This window comes from Opisthorchis viverrini (assembly GCF_000715545.1).
Source record: "Opisthorchis viverrini unplaced genomic scaffold opera_v5_10, whole genome shotgun sequence".
Classification (NCBI taxonomy): domain Eukaryota; kingdom Metazoa; phylum Platyhelminthes; class Trematoda; order Opisthorchiida; family Opisthorchiidae; genus Opisthorchis; species Opisthorchis viverrini.
The window spans coordinates 208,278-231,330 of record NW_008751666.1 but is presented as its reverse complement, the minus strand read 5'-3'; the positions used below and the strand labels follow the sequence as shown (position 1 = coordinate 231,330).

General features: G+C 42.2%; 2 protein-coding genes across 2 annotated transcripts in view; one reads left to right on the top strand and one right to left on the bottom strand.

Moving 5' to 3' along the window:
* T265_00945 (hypothetical protein) overlaps positions 1–20,133 on the bottom strand; it is a gene marked incomplete at both ends in the record, with an annotated part of 53,791 nt that extends 33,658 nt beyond the window's left edge. The window contains 2 exons of the mRNA XM_009164860.1: positions 3,168–3,356; positions 19,863–20,133. Coding sequence (XP_009163124.1) covers positions 3,168–3,356; positions 19,863–20,021 — 348 coding nt within the window. The remainder of the gene's footprint in view (positions 1–3,167; positions 3,357–19,862) is intronic.
* On the top strand, positions 16,591–20,814 carry T265_12674 (hypothetical protein; the record flags this gene model as incomplete). Its single annotated transcript, XM_009164937.1, has 2 exons — positions 16,591–16,780; positions 20,741–20,814. Coding segments are annotated over 2 exons (264 nt in total), but the record flags the coding sequence as incomplete, so codon positions are not given.
* Between the last annotated feature and the right edge of the window lie 2,239 nt (positions 20,815–23,053).

The window sequence follows — 23,053 nt, the reverse complement described above, 5'->3', positions numbered from 1 at the left end:
CGTTCTTGTTGTCAGTTTCTGTCCAGATTGCCTGAGTGAATGTCTGGAGGTGTAGGCACCTCGGAATGATTGTGTTATGCTAGCAATAAGTCCCTCCCCCATCCACCTTTATTCTTTTTTTCACAATAAAGCTTTCAAATAAGTCATGGTTGTATGGCAGTGAAGCATCAGTGTTGAACACTGATGTCATGGTGCCAATGATGATAGCGATGACTACGCCGTATTACTGGGTTTTACGATATCAGGAGGCCACTTAGTAGATGACCTGGTTGTGTCAAATAACCGAGACAAGACAGACGGAATGCGCCGAAAAATTTGATTTTGGGTTTTGTTAACCCGTTGTTCACCTTAACCGGTAAAAATGTCCACAAGCTTTTCTGGGCAGGAAAAGAAATTATATTCGGCCTATAAAAATGCTTCTTGTGTAACTCATCATAGCGGTGCGTTCGAAGGTGTACTGCTAAAGTATTAGTGTATACTGCTCTTGAAGCAAGGACATTTCATAATTCATATGAAGTCACGGTCAACTGTGTTTCTGTGTGCGTCGTTACGGATGTAACGCACTTTAAAAAAAACCACGACGGATTTCATCTACTGACATTCCTAGGTGAATTATGTGAGGTCGTTGAACAAGTGGCGAATTCTGGTTGCTCCTAGCCTACGATAGCCAAGTACATGTTTATAATTTTCGAATCATCATTTCCAGTTGACAAACAGTGGAAGAGATGAAGGATGGAGGCGATAACGGAAATCGCTCAAGCAGTTCGCGAATCCATATGTGTCCAGGAAACTGACCTTCGAAGAATATGTACCATCTAGTGCTTGCAGTATGAGGCCGTTCTTGTTATTTATCCGTTTGATTGAGCACCCTGCGGCTTTCGTTTAGTCGAAACATCATCCTTAGTAATGGAAAAATCAATTTATTACTTAAAGCTGGTCCATTGTATAGCAGAAGTCGAGTGTTGCACTTTTTTACTGCAGACAATATTCTGCTTTTTATGTCATTGCGTTGATCCGGAACAAACTCGGTCATCTATAAGAAGTCGTAAGTAGGAGTGACACAAGCTCCTGAAAAAACAACCTCTTAAAATTTTCACTCATCATTGATCTTTTGCTTCAAAGACCGTTGCTGTGTGTTTCCTACTAGAACCACATTTTTTAAGAACAGCTCTAGCATCTGTTACATCATCTTAACCAATGATAGAGTCACTTTTCGCAGCTTCTCCGAAGTGAGTCATACAAGGCTACAGTTTAGCGTTAATACACTGCATATAATTTAACCGGTCAAACAGCAGAACCCTGATAGTCACTCGCTATCCTCAAGACAAACACTGTGGGTTTCCTCGCGCTTATTTTGATTGGTTCCTGCACACTGGTCCGGTAGCAGCCGCTAAATACCTGAAATTGGTTCTGTCAATCAAACTCCTTAATCCTGTGACTTCTTTAAATGAAAGAGATCGTTTCCATACTATGGAAATGCAATACAAAGCTGAACAATTGTCTTCCGGACCAATAGCATGGAGGGATTTTTCAGGCGACTTGTACCACCTCTGGTAGTTTGTGCTTTCTTGTCGAATACTATTTTTTGACTTCTGTCTGCTAGGCGTTTCTCTCTAAAATGCATGAATGTCAATCAAAACACAGTGGTGACAGAGAATATAAGATGGTAATATTATGGGGATTGAGGAGAACAAGAAAACGCCGGGACTTTAAGTACACTAATTTATGTCGTTCGCAAGGTTTTTGGCAGAAAAGCCTCCAAAACGCTGTGATGTTATCGATGGACTACGTTAACGCACAAAACTCCAACGATAATTCCCAAGGAACAGGGACAAAGCACACCAGACCTTATCGGAAATCTTCAATATGGAGACAATACACAGTCTTCTGGTTTGATAGGAAACAAATTCAGGATCTTCTTCTCTGGAATCTAGGACCTTTGTCCGCAGTAGTTAGACATTTACCGCCCCCACTTCATTTGGAACACTTGGGTCACAGACTGGTGCGAACCCTTGCATAATCAGAACCTGTTTGGTAATGGTGCAAAAGGAAGCGTATCGGATGGCAAATTGTAAGGCAGTTGCAGCTACCTACAATATGGAGTTGCAAAGCAAACTAATGTCTCTTCAAAATTGGTTGGTGGCAACACGCTATCACACTACTAATCGTTTGGTGCATTCAACAAAAACTAGGGGATGGAAATGATTGTTGCGGATTACAGTTGGTTTATTTTGTTGATATCTGGCAACACTAGTTGGCCGGTCGAAAGTGCATAAGTAGTCGTAACTAGTCAAAATTTCACTTTGGCATCAAACGTGTGGTCATGTGCTAATCAGTCACAACTGATAGTGATGATGAGTGATTGGCTGTGTCAAAGTGTGTTTTTTATCGATTTGGGTGAGAGCACACGGTTCAAATGTGCGAAGCTTTACAAACTGTTATGAACCCATTTGCGAAACAGCACAATACATCACTGAGTCTGGATGTTCCGGTTGTATGACAGCATGTTTTCCGCTCTGTTTAAATCGGAATTTCGTTGTCCGAAGAATCCTCCGACTACTCGTCCTGAGTGCCACCCATAAAACACGCCACTACCCAAGGATTAGCTTAAACGGATGCTGTCATATCGACCAAGCTTACAAAGCGTGTCTCGAGCGGATCACGCATATCCGTTAGTCTTATTCCCTTAGGGACTAATTCCATGATAGTTTTCCAGCTTATTGGAAAGAGAGATCCGTTACAAATAACCATTCTCGAGTTCGTTTACGGACATCTTTGCCCTGCTCCACCGTGGACTTCAAACCGAACCATTCAAGAACTCCTGTAATACGCATTTTTCGGTTCCAGTGGAAGACATGGTGTTTTGGAGGAAACAATCACGGGTAACGAAATCAGATTTAGCCAGTTTTATTTCACTCTATTATCTTGTAGTTCGTAAATGTCAGCGCCACATGGGCTTCAAATAGCTTGTCTGTTCACCTAAATAGTGATTTTCTAATGATACAGACTGCCACGAAGAAGCGTAAATTTGAAGTCTGTTACTCGGGCGAAACGATTATAGTGGCCCCTTTTTGTAGGTTCATATGCATGTACACATTATATGTTGGGCCACTATTTTATTGCAGAATTTCCGGGCAGTTAAAGGAATGGGAAACTTTTACACTTACATCCTTCATGACATCTTTCAAGGCAGCATGTTTGAGTTGAATCGGTTGCCCACTAAATATGTTCCCCAAGCCAATCCCCTTGACACCCTGTGGCTTCACTGTAGACTCCTCATTTTCTTCGTGTTTTGCAGACCCTCCTCCGTCCCCACTCGGTTTTGGGTCGTTTGTCGTCTCCGCACTGTTTAAGACCTGAGGAGGATAAAAATATGAAGCCGTTGCTTTAGAACGTAAAAGAGCCACCAGAGACAGCAAAATATGATTCAACAAATCCTGTTGAATATCAGCTATTCTTATCACCATTAGATTTTTCACACAACCGTCAGAATGAATAATAATTTATGAGGCCATCCGCGGCCTGATTTAGGGTATACGTTGAATATGTGTATTAGGTGATGAATTGAGTCCTTAACTCTGAAACACTAGTTTGCATTGGAGCCGCCTTCCTCTATGCAACTTGCCCTGCATACTCACAGCCCGTATACACATGAACACATGAGGCGTTGATCAGCAAATTCCCTTCAGCTTATCAGGGATCATCAGCTGAGGGCTCAAGAGCAACATGCCATCTAACGAGTGACAGACAGGCGTCATAAACAGCGGGCGTCACAACTGAGTAGATTGCATCTATTTGGCCATAGGCGTCGCCCTTTGGGATAGGTGAATCGATTTACAACAGCATTTTCAAATTGTTATTTCTCTGATTTACTCTGGGATGTGACAAATCGACAAGTTTCAAGTTGTTAGAATCCACAAATCAGCTGAAGAATATTATGAACTTGAAGTGTAGCCGAATTCTGGTTAAACATCCTATCACCAACAACTTAGTCAGGCATTGAGTCCCATCGCCCACAACGAAGCCTTGATCACCTCTATATTCATATGAAATATGTTTATGTTGGTCGTGCCCTAAGCGTAGTGTACGAAAACGGGCATACTTGGAAACCTAGTATCTGGTACAAAAACATCCATTCACGCACTCTTCATGTACTTGCGGTATGTATAACAGGTCAGTTGCATTCCATCCTTCCATCCAAAATTAGGAGGTCTTCAATAATACTTTGACATGAATTTTTTACTGCAACACTAGAGTGCCCTACTTTCTGTAATACTTTAGACCAATCGTCTTATGCGATTTACTCAATGTCCCATGCCATCTTTTGCAGTTAGTGATTTCCTGACCCATTTTGCTTGAGGGCCATCGACCATGTCTCAAACCTTATCGTATAAACACTCATTGGTCTCAAACGTTAAAACTACTCTATGATTGAAGGTACACAATGTAAAGCGTTCAGCTTTAGCACCCTTCCGGTGCCTAGCTGCCATGCCACCCGAAGGAAGCACGAGGGCTGGGATACTGCCAGGTTGCCCAAGCCTAGACAGGGGAAGTCGAGTGGCGGAGGTCGGATTCGAACCTGCGCCACTCGATTTCTCCAACCATTAATCCCTGCAGTTCCAAGAATAAACCGTGAAAAATAAAACTCAGCCGCAGATACTATGCAAATAAGCAGAGACAAAATAGCACAGATACAAAGCGCCTTTACGTTACATTGCAACTATTGATCCGATTGCCAGAAGCGCACCTCGGATCTCAGCTAAACGCATAACACTTGGGAACGAATAAGTGACTAAGTCAAACAACCAGTAAACAGAATGAAAAATTCAACGGGTGCGCATCAAGCATTAGGGTATTGTACCAGTATTATGAGTGTCTGTCCAACTATCCTGACGCGTAGCTTTCACGGTTGAAAAAACCATAAACCCGAAGTTCGCCCTAATCTTATGTTAATGCCGACTCAATATACAAACAATCATTTAACTCTATGTAAGTCATTATGTCTGAACTAAGATTTTTCATTAAGGGTAAATAATAAACTCAGATATGAGTCGGTATTCTGCATGTTTGAGAACCCATCGTCTTGTAGAGGCATTGAAAGTTACCACTGGCTTGAAATAATGTACTTATCTTTGCTAGATTCAAGAATGGTCATTCCCTATTTCATATATTTCGCCTACAAAATACAAATTACGCCTTCTGTCCAGGTAAATCCTCGAGTATCGTAACTGCAGACGATTTCGAAAAATCACTGCTAAATTATCTTCCTAAATAACGCATTAAATATAGGGCTGTGTTACTTCAACCTCCATTGTTTACGTACACACCCCAGATCACCATTGGTTATTAAATGAAGATGGGTAGGTTTCTTGAGAATTGCGCATCGTATATGGACTTTGGTAAAAAATGCAAATAGCAATAATAACTTTACTTAAATAAACCGTGAAGCTATGGACCGATGTAACTCTCGACTCAGATTCTCATGCGGTAATAGCAGAATAAGTAAAAAAGGGAAAGATCTGTTTTTTCTATGTCCGGGTTGTACAAAAAAGGCAGACAAACCAGTCAGAGACTGCTAGGCTTCACGAAATACGACATAATCCAAATTCCCTTCTTCATAAATGATGATTACTTTGAGCGCCTGATTTGATGGAAATGGACAACAGAACATGAAGTTCTACGGAACTCAGGGTTTTGGATTTAGCTCTTCCTACCGAGCACGGTCCCCAGTAACACTGTGCAATCGCTAACCGTTTTCAACTGTTTTCAATCTCGACTGAACGTGTATACATCCCCGGGCTCTGCTTGGCAGGATGTAAGTGGAAAAGATTCACTTGAACAGCAACTTTCGTTCTTTTATATCTGAGCTGTCAAACATTAGAAGATGGATGTGGCACTGAAGCACCAGTAATCACTTTGGTTTCAGAGAGGACGTCCAAAGTTCTTGGTTCGGACACAACCCCGGCATCGCGACTACACTTGTCTGGGATTAAACAACTTGCTAGTAACGCAGCCCTCGTGCTTCTTTCGGCTGACACAGCAGCTAGGCACTAAAAGGGTGTTAGGCTGAACGATTGATTTTTGCCATTACCCTCTGTTACCATAGGTATATCAGTTCCAGACGGGAACACAATACAGACCAGCTTACTGCCACTCAATACTTTGGGTGTGGTCTGTGGAAAGGGTCGAAAATGGTACAAAAGCATATTGTTCAACGAGAGAGTTTTGTCTGCTGTTCTGCACTTGTCCGCTCTAATGGAGTCAATCTGGAACTACAGCTGAAGGTTGACTGTATATTAAGGAGGGACAAATAATTGACTTGTAACAGTCAATTCAGGAGAAATATTTTTAAAACCTAAACACTTTTTACACTATGCTAGAGTGAAAAACCCGTCGGATTTCATAAGCTCGCGAGCTTCCACCGAGTTTATGATGGTGACTTTACCCAATCAAAGGCGTCAAAGTGGTGATCAATTGTTTCCTACTTGTTCATGCCTTTCATCTATATTGAGCTGAGTAGCCAAACAGCGTGTCATTATTGGTGCCTTTGCTCACTTCTGGAAAAGCGACAATCTGTGCAGATGCACACACCCAAATGTACTCCTTCAGTGCAATTCTTGTTTCGCAATTCAGGAATTATGAGCGGAATAACCACTATGTGTTTGTGTTGTACACCCGCTTTCTGATAAGCAGTTTCCATAGTGAATATTTGAAAATCTCGTAGGTCTAGTAGAGTTATTCTTCAGGCTGCATATTGAAACATATTTACGTAGAAAGATATTGCAAACCGATATCCATTTTATAATAACTGTACCTACCGCTGAATCACTGCTTTATTTGCTGATGCGTCAACAGAAACCCAGAGGCCTGATAACTGATAAACCCCAAGTTACTGATACGCTGGATTCTACAAAGTAACCAAGCAAACACGCATGCCCACAAAATCGCACCAGAAATGCTCCTTCTAGTCGGGAACATTTTCCAGTTTTGGTAATGACGGTAGTTAAATTTCCCATGGTAACTGCTTGCGAATTTGCCAACAAGTACTCGAAAAGCTCCCATTCCCCTAGAGTATCACAGCTTACTTCGGACAAATTGTCGATCATTTACCACACAATGTAGGATGTTCACTTTGAAAATTAAGATGCCAAATGGGAGCCTCTTTTACGCTGCGTTCATAAACTTTTGGGCGATGATGCTGGAGAAGAACGTCTTCTGAACTTTGTAGCGTACATGAACCGAATATTTTCAGTGGACAAATGACCCCGAGCGTCGCTACCACTATGCCATAGCAAGAAAACGTTTTATGGCTCTATTATGCGGGTACGCAAATGGCTTAATCAATATAATTCATTAAACATTGAGCAAGCGAAATGTCGTCCGAAAATCCGGAACTAAGCAGCGTGACAGTGAACATGAACTTATCGATTTTGTCCTATTTAGAAGAATCCAAACTCTAAATTTGTATGAAGCAATCGTTCCTTTTTGAACATAAGTACATTTGTGTGTTCACAGTGACCTGAGATGTGGTCTATAGGCAGCGTCGTGGACATCTGGGGTTTTCTACTGGAGGACAGTCACGTGAATACAAGTAACTGGCCCGAACCGCTTACTTTCAACCTAATGTAGGTTGCAGATGTTTACCTAATCGAGCTTGAGGGCTGTTGCAGCATACATATTTTAACCCACGGGAGCTTCGTAAACAGTCAGTAAGAAAGTGACTGTGGGTGAGAAAAATGCTTGTTTTATTGCTTCAGCTTTCGATCAAAGCCAAATCGATCAAAAATGGCCACTGCGCATCAAAGTTTCCTTATTGGCCACCAAACTGAATACGGAAAGCAGAAAAGTGAACTAAAGTACACTATTTGATGAAATATTGTTTTTTTAATGGCAGATTTGGAAGAAACTATCGATACTAGCAGAATAGAATAGCATTACAGTCCTTCTGTCATGAATAATGAGGCTGTCCACGTAAACCTATATGTATAAATATATACATATTTATGTACATATGTATATTACAACTTCAAACGCGGGATAAATATATCCCGCATGCACATCGAATAAGTCATGCGATCACGCGATATAGAAATGATGAATTTTAAGTGGAAAGGATATTGACGTAAAAAAACAAATTTAGGCCAATCTTTTGGTGTGAGGAAAAAATGCGTCCACATATGTTAACGTTCCAAATTAGAATACGATAGCTGCTACAGCAGACCCCTAGCGTACTATACATGCAAGTAAATAACTTCGATTGACCCTGGGCAGTATCGCACTGAAAACTAGCTAAGAAATAATCAACTTTTAATATTCTGTGAAAACATATGAACACACCGACAACCTTACACCCGTTCCCTCGTGAATGATGCATGAGTGTGCAAAACTGATGCAGTATGAAAATGGACTGCGATGTTTTGCATGTGGAACTGAAGAATAACTGAATTGTGGTAGGCCATTTCTCTTCACTGCGTTTGTGTACATTGCTCCGAGGAACGGACTGGAATGTGAGGGATAGATCTACCCATAGCCCAAAGAGAAGTAGTACTGAGGGATAAATTTGTTCTACTGATTGTGAGTAGAGCCACAACACAGTCAAATTTTTTATCCTGGGAAGCAATCCACAGAATAACCGAGATTTCTCAATTTTCGAAATTTGAAAAATGTCAGTAGTTTTCAATCTGGTTGTTGATTCTAAAAAGCAACTGTCTGCCGGGCGATGCGGCAAAAAAAAGAATGTCAGCAGAATGTCTGACGATGAAGAAAGTGTCATCGCGAGAGAGCGAATCAGTCGAAGTAATACTGGAATCTCAAGTGATTGATAACCGCCGCCTTTTGGAAAGTCTGCGGCACTGTCATTTAGAATGCAGAGTATGCCAGCTTTTATCATATGGATACAAATCGTATAATTCAACAAGACAGTGTCACTGATCGAGTAAAGGTACTTGGGTATTGCAACAAGTCCTGGTTAATTCAGCACACTACGGCACAGAGTTATGCTGTGCATACATAACCTATATCTCTACCCGATCGATAAACACGGTGGGTCTGTGCTCACTTAGGATTGGTGCATAAACATAGCCGAAGGAATGGGCAATGAATGCGACCAAAGAAACATGGAATAAAATATCACATTCACAACCTAGAACGTCGATAATAGGCACACAGGCTGTGAGATAGGTTTGTCAGTGGAATCGGTGAAAGTCCTTGAATGCAGTCTCCTGTTAAATCTATGAACTTCTGCGCAGTAGACATTTATTCTTCTTGTAGAGAATATTTACTTTTTTTCATAACTACAAGTCGGTTTTTTGATAAAGTCAAAATTGAGAAGAGGTGGATACGGCCTAGAAACCTATGGCACTGTAAGAACTAATGTTAAATTTTGATACGTGATCATAAAATGGGTGAACGAGTAGCTTTACTCCTGCGTAAGCCAAGAATGGTGCAAAGCGTCATACAGCACAAGTAAAGTCTGGATGTGATTATCACTCCAGGATGGGACCCCGTTGGTCCTGGTTTCACCTGATGAACAAAGCGCCACAAAGGTGCAAACTGAAATTTTACATGTAAGGGTTACTCTTATCCAGATAGTAAAGATGTTAGAAGTCTGGTTATGTGCAAATCTGGTGGGGGTCATCACCAATCTGAATCGATTCTGTTCCTCATTACAAACCTGAGAGATCACTTAGCAAACTCGGGTAATTTTATAGTAGTGCCGTCCTGGTTTCCATGCCCCATCAGATATTTTTAGTTATATGCAGTGCTTCCTCTTTACAAGAAACCCCTATATAAAAGTGCATCTATTTAACAATCAAACATGCCTGTTAATTCCCACCTTGTTAGAGAAGCAAACAATGTAGTTGCCAAAGCAACATGCAATTACAATTAAAACAATTAATATACTAGTGATGGGCGCTTTTGTTCTGCAAATTCGCCCTCATCCCGTTTGCCAAATAGAGTTAAATGAAATTGGTATCGCTTGTTCAGAGCAGTCAAAGATATGAGAATAGTTGACGATTGTGCAAAACGACTCTATAGCGATTGTTTTATTGCCTCATCCATGGAATTATTTCTGTCGCTGATAAAATCCAAGAGCATCAATAAACAACTCAGAGAAGTTTCGACATCCTAGAAAGATACATCTCCCAAAGGTGAGTGCATTACCACAACCAAAAAAGTTCTAAAAGGTCCCGTGCAGCTCAGAATACACAGGAACCACTGATTGGCTCATCGCTGTGACAGCAAAACAAATTTTTATTGTCTTTGTTGACTCTGCTTTGGTTTCATATCCATTCTCTTGGTGAGCAATACTTTCACGAAACAGTTTAGGCACTCTAAGAATTTGTTTCTTATAAAAACAGAAGGACCTGTTTCAAAATATTTATTGTCTAGCCCAATCATATTCACGAGTGTCGCATTGGGATCCGTTTGTTGTGCTGCTCTTGCATACTCGATGAGATTAAAAGATATCTGTGTTCTTTGATCGTTTCGTTGCACCGCAGTATAAACAAGTNTAATTGTGGGACATTCATAGCCGACTGCTGAAAAAACTTGTGGCGGACGGGAGTCAGTCAGCTGTTTTTGGTCGTGTGTACCAGTCAGTTAGTCGAGAGCCGGTGGAGGTTTGCCATTTCTCCATCCGCAATTTTGGTTAGAGGACACAGTGTAGACCACTGTATTAGGTATTATTGATCGGGTTATGATTGGTCATGGCTAGTGAAGAAGAACATGGCTCAAGATTTCATTTTCATTTTTTAATTCTAAACTGAACTTCGCGTATCCTCACTTCCGTTGAAATGGACAATTGTGTGCAATGTTCACTGAGGGATGGCACTGATCTGAAACCATGCAGTTCATTCTAGCTATAGCAGTGAATCGTTTCTGCTAGGTATCTAGCAGTAAGACCAGTATCCGGTGCTAGACTTGAGCATTAGAGTCAGTATACAGAAATGAAAGGGGAAAATCACTGCATGCCACTTCAATGAGATTTATCACATGGCTTTAGCGATAACATGAGCCCAATATATTAACAAAATAACTTACAGTAAATACTTTCACAGACTATTGTATTATGATCAGCAAAAGCAAGCAAGTTTTGAGTTGTAAGCCGTTTGCTATAATGGCCTACAATTCCTCCTCTGAAAAGCCTATTTATCCATCAAACTATGAATCATGAGTCAAACAACGAGTGGAATATACGAAAGAGCAAGAGAATTGTGTCAGAATGCGACTTTCATTTAGTGGCAGCAAATGTACACCGGATATCATCCGGTGGTATAAAGGGCATAAATGTTTGTAAGTGGAATGCAGTTGGTTAATCTCTAGCACGCATAGGAATAAGTAGACCAATGATAGACCAAAGATGGACCGATAGCTTTCTCCTGTATGCATATTCGGCTAATACACAAAAAACCTGACGGCAGACCACTTTTTTGTGCCCACCGGTAGGAGTGTCATAAAATGCTGCCTAGGTGTTGCGCCGATCCTTGGAAGCCTAACATCAGGAGAATAGGGTTAGTAGTCCTTCTTGTATCTACCACCACTAGTGTTGATACATTTATATGAGCCATGGAGAGTGTGCCTTGCAAGTTTTCGCCAAATTGCGATGACCGGCCATTTGATAGTAAATTGGCGAAGTGATTTAGGCATAGCAGTGATGGTTCATTATGAAAAGCCATCCTTAGGCTATTGATAACTATTATACTGTAGCAGAGTAGAATGAGCGGTGTCCACTAATACGTTTAAAGAAACTTACAAACAGGGTTGCGTTTGATGTCCTTCTAGGTAAAATCTCATTCACGTGGCCTGGAACTATCTGGACACTTTGCAGTACCACCTACTGGCTTGAGTCTAGCGAAGAAATAGCCGAGACTATCTACGGTCTTCGGGCAACCAGCATTTTAAATCCACTATGCTATTCAGGATCTTCAGTGTTTCATTCCTTCATTTTAAATACACTAACTATTAGGTATTTGCAGGATTTTCCGTCTGAGACCTAATCGCTTTTGTTAAAACTGTCCAAAAAGCTCTCAGGATTCTGCCAGAACTAGCTGACTACGGTGGCCGAACTAGAAACGTGCACTTAAAAACAAGTTGGGGAGTTTTATTCTTCGGAGCATGATACTATGGGACAGAATCCTCTTATTCAGAAGGTAAAAGTTTACTAAAAGATTAAAGTGAGCTCTTGTAGTCACAGTAATGATCTTTCCGGATATCATCGTTTTCTTAGTCACAAATTCAGTTGTGTTTGAAGTGAATGGTGCTTTATTACCAGGTAATTAATTTGCAAGGCAATGGACATACTTCCAAAACATTTGAAAACTGCATCCGTAGTGATACCAACTATGGTGTACTTTGTGTGCTGAAAAAACTATAGAATGAAAATTCTGGTATTTATCACTTTCTTCAAAATCTCTTACTTCCTTAGTTGAAGCTAAATGTTACAGCGCTCTTCCGGATGGATTGCACACTGGCTGCCATTTTTCTCACTCCAAAGTTGTTAATGTTGGGGTTAGTATTCTTATTTATGGATACAGTGGTACTTCAAAATCCCTGAAATCCTTGTAGCCCGCAGACAACACATAAAGTAGTCCCACTCAAAAGAAAAAATCAGTATCATCACGTGCTGTTCATGCCAAACATTCTTTTCGTCACTAAATCAATTTGTTTGGATGTGCCGTGCTCGGACTGCGATCTATTCATCATCATTTCCTAGCCGAATTCACTTATAAGCAACGTAGCAGTTCACGCATGTTGTGTGCAGGAACCAACACCAGCGCGTAACTTGTCACTACTAGTGTCACCACAGATGAATTTTCTTCGAGTACTCCCGTCTATCACTATACCACAAGATACAAGAGGCCCTAAAATCACGTGGTGTTGTTGGCACATGTGCATGTTAGAAATACTAAAGTGGTAACTCAGCTTGATCTTGGAGATAAAATTCATTTTGCATCTAGTCTATCCAAGCATCTGTTTGTTATCCTATGCTGTCAAACCAGGTCTCATTAGACTAATCTGAGAGAATTTAACAGAGGGAGTGATATTTGAACCACAACTTCGACATTTTTATACAAGGTACGATATGACAGGTGTTGATGTTGATGGCACCTTCTGAACCTCGACGCTTTCCATTTCCCTTATTGTTATCCCCTAATTTTGATATACACGCTTTGCATAAACATAATGACCAAAACATAGTATAAAATACTATACTACTTTCGCTAACAGTGGAACTATTCATCAGCCTGTTAGCCGAAACCACCAACGTACTTTCTGGTAGTCCAGGAATTCCTAAAAATGAAGGTCCTGTAAATGCCATCTGTGGCATTATAGAGAGCCATATGTTTTGACTCGGCAAGCTAGGCTGACTTAAGAATGGTTCACTCAATCAAATAGAACAATCCACCAGATAATGGATTAATCCATTGCGCCAAACACTCACAGAAAATTCAAAATTCCTGAAGATTCAGAGATAATATTACCAATCGGTCATAATGAAGAACGAACAATATAACTTTCATCTAAAGTTCATGTAAATTACGGAAATCCGAAGCCCGTTCCGAGCGAATAGGAAATACAAGGACCCTACTGACGCAGTCCGATCGGGCGTTATCGCGTCTCTATCTAGCCGAACTTTGCGTATTCTAGAAGGACAGTTTAAATCCGAGATGTTTCATCGAGTTTTAGAACTAATATTGGATGAACCGAACCGCGTTATCGTGGATCCAGTGGCCAGGCACCTGTGGTTTCGAAGACTTTCTGCCGATTTTTTTACTGCGTATTGTCCCATGACGGGCCATTCAGAAGTTGTAAACAATACGTCATCTGCGAGAAGCTTTCAGTTGATAATGTTACACTTAGTTGGCTCATCTATCATTTTTGAATATGACTCCAAAGGTGAAATTAGTTGGGATATACGGGAATATATGGATATACGGAAATAATACAATCGTTCCCAACCAGAGCAATCAGTTGTACACTCCAGGTGTAGAGACACAAAGTGTCACTAACAAATATTCCTGTCGTTGTGACACCTAGCATACCACTCACATTATTTAGACGTCTTTTAAGCTACAAAGTAGGCTAACAAGGGGATTTTAAGGCCGTTCGCGATGGTCAGGAGCTGTGATGAGTACAGACGGAGCTTTCTTCACCAAAATGAATGATGTTTAACCAAGTACAGTGCCATGCAGCCAAGACCTATAATACATTTTACAATTCAGTTGAAATACTCCTGAAAGCCAGAATCGTAGTCCTGTTAATGTAGCATCTGGTGTACACTGCATGTGGTAAGGGTCAAATTATTCCATTTTGCTCTCTGTACCATTGAGTTGGGTCAACTCAACTGTCGAGGTCTAGATACGGCATCAGTGTATAAGCGCACTATCAGTTGACTAGAAGCAGTTTATCTTTCACGAGTAGAACGCAAAACACTGGTCTCTCCTAGACACAAATAATAGACAGACAGTGTTGAGAAGTAACTAGAGCTAGACATCAAGCTTACTTAACTCAGTGAAATCAGGCTGCTTGATAAATGGAGATAATGAAGGCGGGTCACTTATAGCTGGTTATGTCCATACTTTATTTTGACAGTTTTAGAACAAAAAGAGCTGACTGCGTCGTGGTTGCAAACCGCATGCATTCGCCTAATGGACGAATCAAATCGTATTAATTCGAGTACAATGACATCGGACAACGGTTGTCGATGAAAAAGCTTTTTATCTTATTCTACCCCAATAATAAAATACCATTTGTAAGATCGCTTGACCAGTATGATCAGATTTTAGTTTCTAGTTGGTGATTTCTTTTCGTTAGGTGACAGGTTCAAATTGGCATAGGTGCGAAAACCTGGGAAAAAATGTAGGGATCATTTGGAATCCGACAGGAGATCAATGGTGGTCTTCGTAGCACCGAAACCTTTATTGACAAAGACCTCGTAAATGTTGAGTACGACAAGTGGTAGGTGAACACACTAATGGATTAGGCCTCTATACGTATTTTTTGTAATTTTATGCAGTAGTGTGTCCCTTGGATGCCACGTAAAGAGATATGGATCACGTCTTGACACCTACCGTAGGCACATTTCATCTGTGATATTGTCTTTGGAAAACGCCCTTTCAGTACAGAAAGTGTGAGACGATGCCAGGTTGCTAAAGCTCATACTAGAGCAGTCGATATACTGCGGTTTGGTGTGAACCCCTGAACTCACAAGCATTTAGTCTGCACCTTAACCCACGAGCCATCTTAAGCCAAGCTAAAAATCTACGTTGAGTGGGAAGAACTAAGCAATCTTGAACCTGTGCAGAAGTTTTTAGAGCTGCCGCAGTCACCTAACACTTAAATCTCAGCAAGCCAACAGGCTTCTGCATGGTATGCTCGCATCATTGGAATCATCAGTGCTGGGTTTCGTCCAGCGGACATGAGAGAAAGGAATATACAGACGTATGTGACAATATGTCCCCACACCAAATGCTGTAAGTACTCCATTGGCACCAATCGAGGAACACCTTGAGTCTGCAAATTCCATAAGCTATGGGGAACTGAACCCCACTGGCGCACGATTCTGCTTAAAAAATGCAGCAGCGCACACAGAAAGCTCCCAAATAAGATTTAAATATGCACAATTCCGTATTTTCCTTTCATCTGCATGTTTTTTGCATTGTTCGTGCATACTATGACCTACATCACGCCTGTTTTTTTAAGAAAATAACGGTGCTGTGACAAAAATATTGGCGGTACATTTGGTACAGTTTCTCTAAGAGTGAATTCGCGCAAATTGAAGAACAACCACTCTGAACCAATAGTCATACAGCAGATTTTACACGCTGAGGCCAACTCAGGCCGTTTGTTTTCCCCGTCTTTAAAACTCCTGAACACAAACCGGATACGACGAATTTGTTGTGTTTGAACGCTGAGCTATTTTTTCTATGTCACCTATCCAGTTTACCTTCTGTTAAACTAGAATATTTGCTCATTATGCTAACTTCGGGAAGCGAGCGGTAGAAAATGAGTGCAAATTCTATATAGCATACCTCTCCCGGGATACTCGAAGAAAAAACCGTAGACCTTTTAGGCGCGATGGTGCGATGGAACAAATATTAATTCAGCTACCGAAGCAAACCGGAATTTTTCAGGAGAGCTTCAAAAGGGAATATTGACATAAAACATGAAATCAAAACTGCACAATGAAACCAAGATTTCTGTATTGTCCTCCATATAGTTCCACCAAAACACCAGAAAATGCTGTCAGCGACTGACTTGTCAAGTACTTTAGCAAGACTCATCGGAGGCTCAAGTACTCCCAATTAAAGATCAACATGAAAGATCACAGAACATTGAAGATCTCACAAACGTCGCAACTAAAAACTCGTTCTTAAACGACAAACTCCATATCAAGCACTTCAAATAACTAGCAAATAAACAAGCTCAAGTATGCGCCGGTTTCTTACAAGACTGATTTAGCACCAGAAAGTTACCTGACATGCGTGGTCACTCGATCATTTTATCTAATCTTCAAGTGTTAAGATCGTTCGCTTTGGGTTAACTAGAAACAGATAGTCCCTCCTGCGAGATGGCCCAAGTGATTAGAGCGCGAATTTACTGACCGGAAGGTTCGTGGTTCTAACCCGACATCTGCCACTCGACTTCCCCTGTCTAGGCTTAGGCGACCTGGCAGTATCCCAGCCCTCGTGCAACCTTCGGGTCGCATGGCAGTTAGACACCGAAAGGGTGCTACAGCTGAACGATTTTTTTCCTGCACTCATACCAAATGCACTAAGTATATTACCCTAACTGTTATAGTGCAACAATTTTGAAGGAATACCTTTATTGTCCTCTTTTGACAGACGTCGATTCCGCACTACAAATTTGCATTCCGACCAGTCACTCCAAATCTTGGCTAACGGTATTGCTGTCAAACTTGTTGCCGCTGATATTAGCTCCTTTAGAGCATCCAAGCCCGTGGAACTTTCCTTTCGTGATCGAGGATTACTTTCTGTTTTTGCGCACAATATGTATTCACAGCATATTTAATAGTCCGTAGTCACTATAGAATTAGCCGGAGCTGATGTGTTACTTTCTGCTTATATAGGCGATCCACCAAATACTCTTTGCACACTATTCAAAATGTGGCACAATATTAATCCGTTTTTTAACTCCAATAAAACCAAATGACTTTTAACACACTATTGTATTAGTTTAATTGTCAAAGCCAAGCGTTTTGCACTCATCCATAAGAATTATCTTGATATTCACTTTAGCGGAAGGGCACCTCAAAGTCAGCTTCGGAAAATCAGTTGGAAAATGATGCTTTCAATAACCCGCAAAATGAATTCAATTAGGTGATTAAGGCGCAGCAATATCTAGCAGTACCTTGTTTGATTTTGGGAAGAGGGTGTACTCTTTAAAACTAACCCTTTTCGGAAGCCCTTCTGCGCATGTCTGAATTTGAAATACTGAGCAAAGGATTCTGAAACTGTGCTCATGCCACCTTCGCCAGTGACCCTGATAGTGCATCACCAAACGTTTATATGCACGAAAAAGACCCGACATAAACTGAACGGGTTGCTTTGTGGTTTCCTTTGTGTGCCGTGATTTTGATGAGCTTTTATTTACAGCCTGCTGAAACCCAAATGACGAGCATCATGCTCGTTGTACACCCATAGGTTTCTATAGTATCATTTATAGTGTCATCTTCAGCAACCGCTTTGAGATTGTACGTCGCTAAAGGCGTCATAATGCCCTTTTATCCTTCCAGCAGATGAGGGTTACCTAACTCGGTTGTTCACACAAACTTTTTTGACGTTGGCAAGGAGTAATTGGGAAATCTTACGTAAAATAGACCTCTTGTCACATGACACTGCTTTTTCTTTCTAGATATATTTATTTACCCGCACTTCAAGTCCGGAAAGCACGGTGAGATAATGCAAGTTGGCTAGTGGCTATTCTGTAAAAATATCAATGATTATATATATGTATGATTATGCATCCATGATCATATGATTTTGATGTCAATTCGACCCAAAGTAGGTCATTTACTCCAAACATCACTATCCTTTCCCAAACTCTTGAACAAAGTGGGTTATGTAAGACACTTTCGCTTTCAGTTAATCCCAGTCCTACCTTGCCTGCATTTCGAAGATATACTTGAATTCTGAATGGCAGTCTGATACCCATAAATACTGTATAGCATCACATGAAAACCTCAACGACCTATTATAATGCAAACCAATGATAAAAACTGGAATTCATGCACAAGATGGGTGCATGCAGAATGGAGCTACAAAACCTACTGTACAGATAGCAGTGGAATACAGACTAGGAACTGTATGTTGTATGGAAGGGCTTGCCATACCAGCCACTTATGTGATTCTCTGTGGACGATGGTGCAAAAACATGGTGCTCATTATGTGAAATGGTAAAGGCTTAATTCCCAAATTTTTGGTTGTTTACTCTTGTACATTAAAGAGGTATGTGAAAGTCGCCATCTCCGGGGGGTCGAAAGAAACAGGGTAAGCAGAAAGATCACATTAAAGAGATATAAAACATCTGGCTTCATCGAAATCCATAAAGTTATACTGAGTGGGAGTAATCTATTCAAGCGAACCATCTAAAATACCTAAGGCGAACTGATCAGAACCGGATGTGAGGTTCCTTAGCGTGATCCATAGTGTTCAATCTCTTTGTTAGTGGTGGCACTAACGCGCAATGAGAACCCAAAAAATGCTGTATGCAAACAAATATACAAAATCACTGTAGTTTGGATGGCAGATCCTCTGGACGACCGCCGCCTCACCGTGAGGTCGAATGAATCCATTCACAATCATATAAGATAAAGAGGAGCATCTCACAGGAGAATGCGGTTCATCCATTTTGGTGAACCCACTGCTAAGGCTCAGATTCTGGACTACTAAAGCAGTGCGACACAAAGCGTCATCATTTGTCTGGACTCATATAACGACGCACTTCCAAATTACCCAACACGAAAAACCTTCGGTCGGATTGCACACACAGGTTAATCATTAGATGGCACCCGAAATGAGCGCCCTCACAAACATTTATAGATGCTTGTAACTGGATGTATACGCCCTTGGATGAAAATTCATTTGCGTGGTACTGGCTTGTACCCTCAGTATTTTCCTTCAAATTCTCCCTGGAATAAGGTCATTTTTCTCCAAGTGGAGCTGACGGATATCAGGTGGTAGTCTTGCAAAGATGTGACATGTGGTCACGACACTCCTAAGATCGCGTCTGCATGTGGTTCGCGGGCCTTCTATTGGATAGAGTCACGTTGTTTTTGGTTACACGGTCAGGAATGTTTCGGATAAACATTTTAGTTACAGCAGAAACTGGTGAAAGCGCGAGCCAGAAGGGCATTCACACCCTCGAATATCATAAATAATTCACTTAGCGCCATTAACTTGATGGGTGGGTTGAAGCAAGCCAAACCTGCGCGCTCATAATTTAAAAGGGGAATATGTCATCGCAGCATATGCTGTGGTAACAGTAACCTCAAACTACAGCAGTCATCAGCATCCGAGTGTGTGGCACTTATGGCACTTAATACGCCGACCTCCAATGGCATATTTAGCGAAGGAAATCGGGCAGGATAAACCCTTGTTTTTCATTGAAGATATTCAGGCGTTGAGTTTTATATAGGCTTATATATATATATATATAATTTCAATGAATGGGGTTCCTACGTGCACACCATTCTATATAGTGACTACTTCCGCTCCATGGTTCGCAGGAGCGTTAAGCTTGATCTACTGGACCACATTCATTTACGAGCAGTGACTAATTAATTTTGGTCCAAAACTTAAGACTGTTTGCATAACACTGAGGGACAGACACAAACTGACCTTAACGAAGTTATCCGGGAACACTCCAATTTTTCCGTTCAGATTTCCAATGTACCATCCATCCTCGAACTGTGAGACGTCTCGTATTATATTTCCTTTTCTTATGGTCAGTTCATCTGTTTCTTCTGCAACGTAATCAAATTCCACTACTACATCCATGGCTGAATGCTCTTCATCATTGACAAGCCGTTTAAGTATCCAAGTGAACACAGAATGTCCGTCCCGTTATCGACGGTGTAACGACTGACAACAACAATTTTGAAAACCGCGGTATTTATCGCCTTAACATATACAGTTTCCAAGAGATGGATAAATGAATAGAGATCACCCGTACAGCTGGTCACTACAAACGGAAGTACGGCCAGTGAATGATGCAGGAGTTTGGGTCAAAAACAATATTCAGAATGCCGTTCATACGGTTTAATGCTGAGTATCCTTGAGGGTTCATTCGCCCAATCGCCTTTTCTTACACTTCTTATCCCCGTCAGTGAGGCTTCCGACAGTGTTTGTCAGCTATTTGAGGAATAGCGTACCAAATCTAATGGTCTAATGTCTGTCACAGCCCCTATATCTACAACAAATACCAGAATAATAAGAATGTGTTTGTCCCTCACCGTGCTTCTGAATGGTGTGATTACACCGCTCACCGTCACGAAGAGACTGGACCCTACAGTGTTGTGGCGGTTTGGGTAACCCTGCGCCCCTTGGGCTATACCATTGAGCTATACTGGAGAGTGTCCGCACGATGCTCGCAGAGTCTCTCATACCATGTTGGTCCATGGGTAGAGGCCCGACGAACACAGTCACCTGGCCCTCCAGGTTCGGGATTGGGACATGTGTGGCGACGTGCTCCGTAAAAATTGCACTTGCATTTCTAGCCCAACAACGCTGCCTTGCGGTTGGGCATTTGAGCCAAAGGCTTCGGTTGAGGGCCCTAATCGTCCTCCTGTCTAGGTGTGGGAACCCTGGCAGTATCTCAGCCCTGGTGCAACCATGACATACACAAATAAAAATATTCTCATGCCACATCGGCCGTCGCGTGGTGCCATCAGCCGGGTTGCCTTGCTTGCTGCATACACAGGGCGGGCAAGTGAAAACGTGCTACAGCTGACGCCTCTCTTTTTACAGTTTCACCTTTCCTTCTTTCATCCTCCCTCACCCAAATTAGAATACTTTCTCCGCAGGTCCCAGCTCTAGGAATGACCGTGTTGTTCGCCCTGGGTCCCACTTAGCTGAAGCTTCTGTACGTCCAAGCTCTGTCACAACCCTTAACACTTCGAAGTATGTTTTCAAACCCCGCAAGCCTGTCTACTTAGCCACCTTTGATTTTCGCACACTAAAGCAAGCAGGTCAACATGTGGTTCCTGGTCGCACGCTGGATTCCCTGTGCATTGACGTACGTTGTTCGTCAGAAACAAAGATTCAGGTCGCAAGTACTTTCATCGAACTGACTGCCCCTCACTCTCTTTCGGGTTCCGGCTGCGCACCTCTGGTGTTGCAAAGGCTGCTGCAGCTGGATATACTGGGGTGGGTATTGTGTTGAGCGAACGAGCGGAAGCGTCTCTGCTTGATTGGATACCCGTAAACAGTCGCCTCTGTGCGGTTCGTTTGGCAACATCTGCGAGAGAATCTAGAGAAAGTGAGGTTCATCGCACCCTGTTTATTGTGTCTGCATACGCCCCAATTAAATGTAGTCCTGACTCTGTCAAGGAGAGTTTCTATGACAATCTACGTGCCCTTCTACAGCAGGTTAAGTGCTCAGATATCGTTGTGGTTGTTGGTGATATGAACGTCCAGGTAAGTAGACTAAGCGCTGCTGAAGCCCGATTGGGTGGTCGTCTTGGTTTGGACACCAGAAGCATGGACAAAGGAACGGCCCCAGAAACAAACCATCCGCGTCTTCCTGGAGGAACAGAAACGGTGAACCGACGAATGACCCAACAGTGAGGTTTACAGAGAGCACTATGCTTGTCTATACTCAGCCCCAGCGTCTTCGTCACATCCACTCTTGTCAAGGCGGAAATACGAACAGCCCCTAACCGACTTGGTCTTCATGGTGGAGGATATTCTTCAACTCTTGCAACAGACCAACCCATTCTGCGCGTTGGGACCCGACGAGGTCCATCCAAGAATCCTGAAGGAAACATCCTACACACTGGCAAATCATCTATATCTGGTGTTTTGTCCGTCGCTTGACGGAGGCCGCCTTCGCTCTGCTTTGTCACGCCAATCTACAAAACTGGTGACCCACTGTCGTCTAGCAGCTACAGGCCTATAAGCCTCACTAGCTTACCGTGCAAGGTGATGGAACGCATTCTGATGCGAGCTATCCTAGACCACCTTACTTCCAGCAGTCTGATATCTCCAGCTCAACACGGATTTCTCCCAAACCGTTCTTGCGTGACAAACATGCTCGTGTTTATGGATAGCTTAGCACAAGCCAACTACGAAGGACTCATATCGGATGCCATAATTTTCGGCCTCACAAAAGCATCTGGTAGGGTCCCACACGTCCCACTGCTCAACAAACTCGAGTCTTACGGGATTCAAGGGAAAATTCTTCACTGGATCAAGGCGTTCCTATCAGACAGATCATTCCGAGTGAGAATAGGTTCGACCTACTCTTCTCCAGCGCCGGTCTCCCCCGGAGATCATCAAGACTCCGTCCTGGGACCAATCCTGTTTCTGATCTACGTCAGCGACCTCCCAGATGTTCTTGCGAGCCCACGTCTACATTTTGCGAACGACTTGAAATCCTGGAGTACCAATACCAGTGACCTCCAAATGGATGTAGACGCTGCAAAGCAGTGGTCGTTGGTTCGGCACCTTCCTTTGAATGACGACCAAACGTTGTTTGGAGGAGACTCAGCGAATGCCTTTGTTATGCACGGTTAAAAGTGGCCACAAAACATCATGAGGATGGATGCCAAAGAGGATTTGGGCATCTGGGTCTCCTCAAACTTGTCCTTCTTACTGCACCATGAGAAATCGGCCAGAAAGGCATTCGGCATTTTACGGATGATCCGACGCACCTTCTCACGTATTACTCGCATGGACTTCCGAGTACTCTATTGGGCCTACGTCAGACCGCTCCTGGAGTACGCCAACCAAGTTGTCTACTCAGGACGTACAAAAGACGTCAACCTCATTGAGCGTGTCCAGCGGGCCGCCACTAGAATGGTTGCCGGCCT